This window comes from Mesitornis unicolor, unplaced genomic scaffold (genome assembly GCF_000695765.1).
Source record: "Mesitornis unicolor isolate BGI_N332 unplaced genomic scaffold, ASM69576v1 scaffold38216, whole genome shotgun sequence".
NCBI classification, from domain to species: domain Eukaryota; kingdom Metazoa; phylum Chordata; class Aves; order Mesitornithiformes; family Mesitornithidae; genus Mesitornis; species Mesitornis unicolor.
The window spans coordinates 1,119-6,144 of record NW_010192350.1 but is presented as its reverse complement, the minus strand read 5'-3'; the positions used below and the strand labels follow the sequence as shown (position 1 = coordinate 6,144).

The following is a 5,026-nucleotide window of genomic DNA, read 5'->3' as shown; positions in this document are numbered from 1 at the left end:
GTCGATTCCTGCTCTGCAGAGCTGTGTGGGCTCCATGGGCGTGCAGACAGGGCTGGAGAGATGAGTGCTGAGTGGAGATGCTCCATCGGACCTGCACACCCCAGGGTGGTGGATGTGGACTGGAGCTTCCTGATGGAGACCGAGGGCTTTGTCCCCTGGAGCTTGATGGGGCCGTATTCCCAAATTCCCAGCCCCCATTCCCAACCTGGCCATGGGTCCATGCTGTCCCTAACGTGGCTCTCTTCCCTCCCGCTGCTCTCGCTGTCCTCGCTCCCTGTGGCCTGGCTGCGTGGTCCCTCTCCATCCCGGGACGCCCTCCATGGTAGGTGCCACCGCCATCCTCCTTCTCCATCAGCTGCTCCCAGGACCTGGGGGTGTGACAGAGGTGCTGAAGAGTTGGGGTTCCCCCCGCCATGGACCATGGCTTGGAGAGGGGTGGCTGTCCCTTAGATGTAGAATTGGGTTGTACCTCTATGATGAAGTTAATAAAATCACAGCATGGTTCAGGTTGGAAGGGACCTCAAAGCTCACCCAGTCCAACCCCTGCAGACACCTCCCATAGCCCCACTAAGCCTTTTGCACCAGGGGCAGTGCTCCCCAAGCACGGATTTGGGGGTGCAGAGCATCCCTGCACCCCTTGCAGTAAGTTGCTTGCATGTAGCACCCCCATACAAGCCTCAAGCCTCCCCCACTGGAGCTGACCCCATGTTCCAGCTCCCCCCCTGCCCCCTCAGCTGGAGCAGCCCTGAGCAGAGCCAGGGCCACCCCAGGGCTGCTCTGGGGGTGCTTTATGTCCCCAGTACAGGGGTGTCCTTGCCTCTCATGGGAACAACCCAAGGGTTGGGGTGCCAGCAGAGCTGGGGATGTCCCCAGTGGTGTGGGGATGGGGATGCTGAGCCAGGCGCCTCGGTGGCCGCTGCAGGGTCCCCAGGACGATGACGACGCAGAGACGGGGCTGACGGAGGGGGAAGGCGAGGAGGAGGAGAAGGAGCCCGAGAACCTGGGCAAGCTGCAGTTCTCGCTGGACTATGATTTCCAGGCGAACCAGGTGAGGGAGGGGCTGGGGTTTAACCGGGCGGGGGGTTTTGGGAGGAGAAACCTCCCTGTTGGCCCTGGGTGGCATGGGACGGAGCTGAGTGCTGTGGCATGGGGAGCCCTGCCCCATCGTGGGCAGGAGACGAGCCCTTGGCCGTGTCGCTGAGGACTCCTCTGCCCTGCAGCTGACGGTGGGGATCCTCCAAGCCGCTGAACTCCCGGCTTTGGACATGGGTGGCACCTCGGACCCCTATGTGAAGGTGTTCCTGCTCCCCGACAAGAAGAAGAAGTACGAGACCAAAGTGCAGAAGAAGACCCTCAACCCTGCCTTCAATGAGACATTCACCTTCAAGGTGAGCCCCTTCCTACTCACAATGCGGGCTCTTGTGTCCCATTCCCATCTTTCCTCCAGCTGTCCCAGTCCATACTTGGACCCTCTCTGCCGGGAGCAGGTGGTCCTGGTTTGGGCTCATCTGAGCCCATTGCCAGCCCCGTGGCCCTCTTTGTGCAGGTGCCCTACCAGGAGCTGGGTGGGAAGACTCTGGTGATGGCCATCTACGACTTTGACCGCTTCTCCAAGCACGACATCATTGGGGAGGTTAAGGTGCCCATGAACACGGTGGACCTGGGCCAGCCCATTGAGGAGTGGAGGGACCTGCAGAGTGGCGAGAAGGAGGAGGTGAGAGCAGGACCTGGGGAGATGGGGTGTGGGGTGGCCATGGGGTGAGCTCTGCTTTCTGGGCCATCCCACAGCGCTCAGGGTGGTGATTGCTGGGGGGGGTCCCACCTCAATGCCGTGCATGTCCTGGCCATGGGTGCAGGCAGCATCTGCCTCTGTTTCCCATGTCTCATCCCATGTCCCAGCCTTGTCGCATCCCATATCCCATCTCCTATCCCAGCCATGTCCCATCTAATGTCCCATCCCATATCCCAGCCATATCCCATGTCCCAGCCATGTCCCATCCCATGTCCCGTCCCATATCCCATCCCATTTCCCATCCCATGTCCCATCCCAGTCCATGTCCCATCCCATGTCCCAGGTGTTGGGTGCTGCACTGGGCCTTGCTGCCCAAGCCCCCAGTGGTCAAACCCTCGTGTAGGTGCAAGCTCATGCCTATAGCAAAGGTTTGAGCAGGGTTTGGGGGGACCTGTGTGTGGGACCATGTCCCGACGCTGTGCTACAACACACGTTGACATCTGCTCCCTGCCCCGCTCGGCAGCCAGAGAAGCTGGGAGACATCTGCATCTCCCTGCGGTACGTGCCCACGGCTGGGAAGCTGACAGTCTGCATCCTGGAGGCCAAGAACCTGAAGAAGATGGATGTGGGGGGTCTCTCAGGTGGGTGTTGGTCTGTGGGCATCCTCCTCCTGCCCTGCTCTGGGGGTCTCAGCGCCCTTTGCTGGGGAAGGACACGAGGGCCATTGGTCTGCAGGGTTTGGGCAAGGCCTCTCCAGCGCCTGGGACCTCTTGCATCGGAGACAGCCCAAGGTCTGGAGATGGGGATGGGGGGAGATGGGGATGGGATGAGCCCTTAGGAAGGACATACCGTGTGTGGTCCACCACTGTGTCCAGGGCCAGGACTGCAGACCCGGTGGTGAAAATGCTCCACTACCATTTGCTCCTGGTCCTGCTCTTCCTCACTGTGGGGACAAGGACTGCGTTGACACCATGGTTTATGTTGGAAGAGTCCTCCCAGCTCCATCCCTGGTCTGAGCTCCCTGCCCAGAGCTCTTCAGCTACATCCAGCCCTGCCTTCACCAGGAGAGGAGCAGCACCTGCAGGGCTGGGGGGGGTTCAGCTTTAGTGCTGGGGTGTCCTGCTCCAGGAACACAGGAGACAGGCGAGCACCAACTGGTGTCACTCCACTGTCCCCAGTAAGGGGACCCACAGGATGCAGAAGAGCTCCATTCCTTGGCCACAAATCCTCTCCAGCCCAAATGCTTTGGCTTTGGCTTCCATCGACAAACTTCAGAGCACCTTTACCCCGTGGTGGCACCTCATCCTGGGCTGAGGCATCTCCTGGGGCCAGGCTGGTGGTGTCCCCTGGGCATCTCAGCCCTGGCTGATGCTTCCTCCTGCCCTTCCAGATCCCTATGTGAAGATCCATCTGCTGCAGAACGGCAAGAGGCTGAAGAAGAAGAAGACCACAGTCAAGAAGAAGACCCTGAACCCCTACTTCAATGAGTCCTTCAGCTTTGAGATCCCCTTTGAGCAGATACAGGTTTGTCCAGTGGCTCCATGGGGGGCAGGCAGGGTGGGGGCAATGGGAGAGGTCCCACAGCTGCCCCAGCCCATGTTCTATCCTATGTCCCATCCCATATCCCAGCCGTTTCCCGTCCCATGTCCCAGCCATGTCCCATCCCATGCCCCATCCCATGTCCTATCCCGTGTACCAGTCATGCCCCATCCCATGTCCCATCCCATATCTCGTCCATGTCCCATCCCATGACCCATCCCATGTCCTATCCCGTGTCCCAGTCATGTCCCAGGCATGTCCCATCCCATGTCCCAACCTTCCCCAGTGGCTCTGCTGCGCTCCTGCTCTGGTCACCCATGCACCGCATCCACTGCCACCCTGGGCCTGGGGTGATGCTGAGGGCAGCTGCTGAGGGGCAGGGGTGGGAAGCTGGGCAGCAGCCATGGGTGATGCTACCCCAACCCAGATCATGGCTGGAATGGGGCTTTTCTCCGCTTCTGGTCTCATGGTGCTTGCCCCAGGCATAGCAGGGACCCCCGGTCGTCCTAGGGTCATTTTTGACCATTGGTAGGAGCCTTCTGCCCCTCCATGTCCTCTCCTCACCCCAGTGTGTCCCATGCTCCAGCCCTGCAGCCCACAGCCCCACACCACCCCTTGGTGGCCACGTCGGGATGAGCTGGGCCCTCACCGCGGCTCTGCAGCCCTGGGCTCCTCGGGGAAGGATGGGGAAAAAGCTGTGGGCATGGACCCTGCCCCGAAACAGGCCATGATGATGCTTGGCCTTGGGGGGTCCCTGGGGTGCCCCATGAGCCGCCCTGGGGCTGGGGACAGCGTGGAGGCCATGGGGCAGTCACGGCCTTCCCGTCCCTCTAAAGGAGGTTTCCTTCTTCAGAAAGTGCAGGTGGTGATCACAGTGCTGGACTACGACAAGCTGGGGAAGAACGAAGCCATCGGCAAGATCTTCACGGGCTGCAACTCCACGGGCACGGAGCTGCGGCACTGGTCCGACATGCTGGCCAACCCGCGGCGGCCCATCGCCCAGTGGCACTCGCTGAAGCCAGAGGAAGAAGTAGATGCAGCTCTCGGGAAAAACAAATAGGAAGATGTGCCGGCCAGCGCGGCCCTGCGGACAGTGACCCAGAGCTACGGATACCTCAGTTCTGCGACCTTTGGTTTGGTTTTTTTTGTTCTGTTTTAAGCTGAAATACCCTTTGTTGGCTGTGGAAGGGTTTCCAGACAGTCCCAGTAGCTTCCAGGGGAAGAGGTTAAAGACACGGATGGTTCTTTTCGTTCTTCAGCATCGCTCCCTTCTGCTGCATGTCCATCGCACGCGCCGCCGTCCTGCCCCGGTGCAGAGCCACATCGCGCCCGGGGCCTCCCCATCACCAGCGCTCGGCGTCGCTGCCACCGTCCTTTCCATGGTTCCCATTGAGTGTTGCATGGAGGCGATGCCACGGCGAGAGGACCAGACCCACGGTGCTTTCTTGGGGCACGAACAGTGGTGTGGACACCGAAATGGTGGAGAAGAACCCCTGAGGGAGAGCCAGGTGCCTGCCCCCCTGCTCTGCCCCCTCTGCCAGGGTTTTGGGCTGAGTGCCCCCATGGGAGATGCCACCCCAAGCCAGATCAGTGGGGTTTGCTCCAGGTTTGGCTTCTGCTGGGGTGAAGTTTGCAGGGGTGGTGGGGCTGGGCTGTGGGGGTCCTGAGCCATCAGTGCTGCAGCCGGAGCCATGGGGGCTGCTCTGAGCACAGGAGGGGTCTGCTTTGAGGAGATGCAGTGGGATGGGCATGGGG

At 60.9% G+C, this 5,026-nt stretch overlaps 1 protein-coding gene across 1 annotated transcript in view; it reads left to right on the top strand.

Moving 5' to 3' along the window:
* Positions 1-4,331, top strand: part of SYT2 (synaptotagmin II) — a 5,270-nt gene extending 939 nt beyond the window's left edge. Inside the window, exons 3-8 of the mRNA XM_010187062.1 lie at positions 932-1,048; positions 1,221-1,388; positions 1,547-1,714; positions 2,256-2,373; positions 3,123-3,256; positions 4,125-4,331. Coding sequence (XP_010185364.1) covers positions 932-1,048; positions 1,221-1,388; positions 1,547-1,714; positions 2,256-2,373; positions 3,123-3,256; positions 4,125-4,331 — 912 coding nt within the window. The remainder of the gene's footprint in view (positions 1-931; positions 1,049-1,220; positions 1,389-1,546; positions 1,715-2,255; positions 2,374-3,122; positions 3,257-4,124) is intronic.
* Positions 4,332-5,026: the final 695 nt, after the last annotated feature.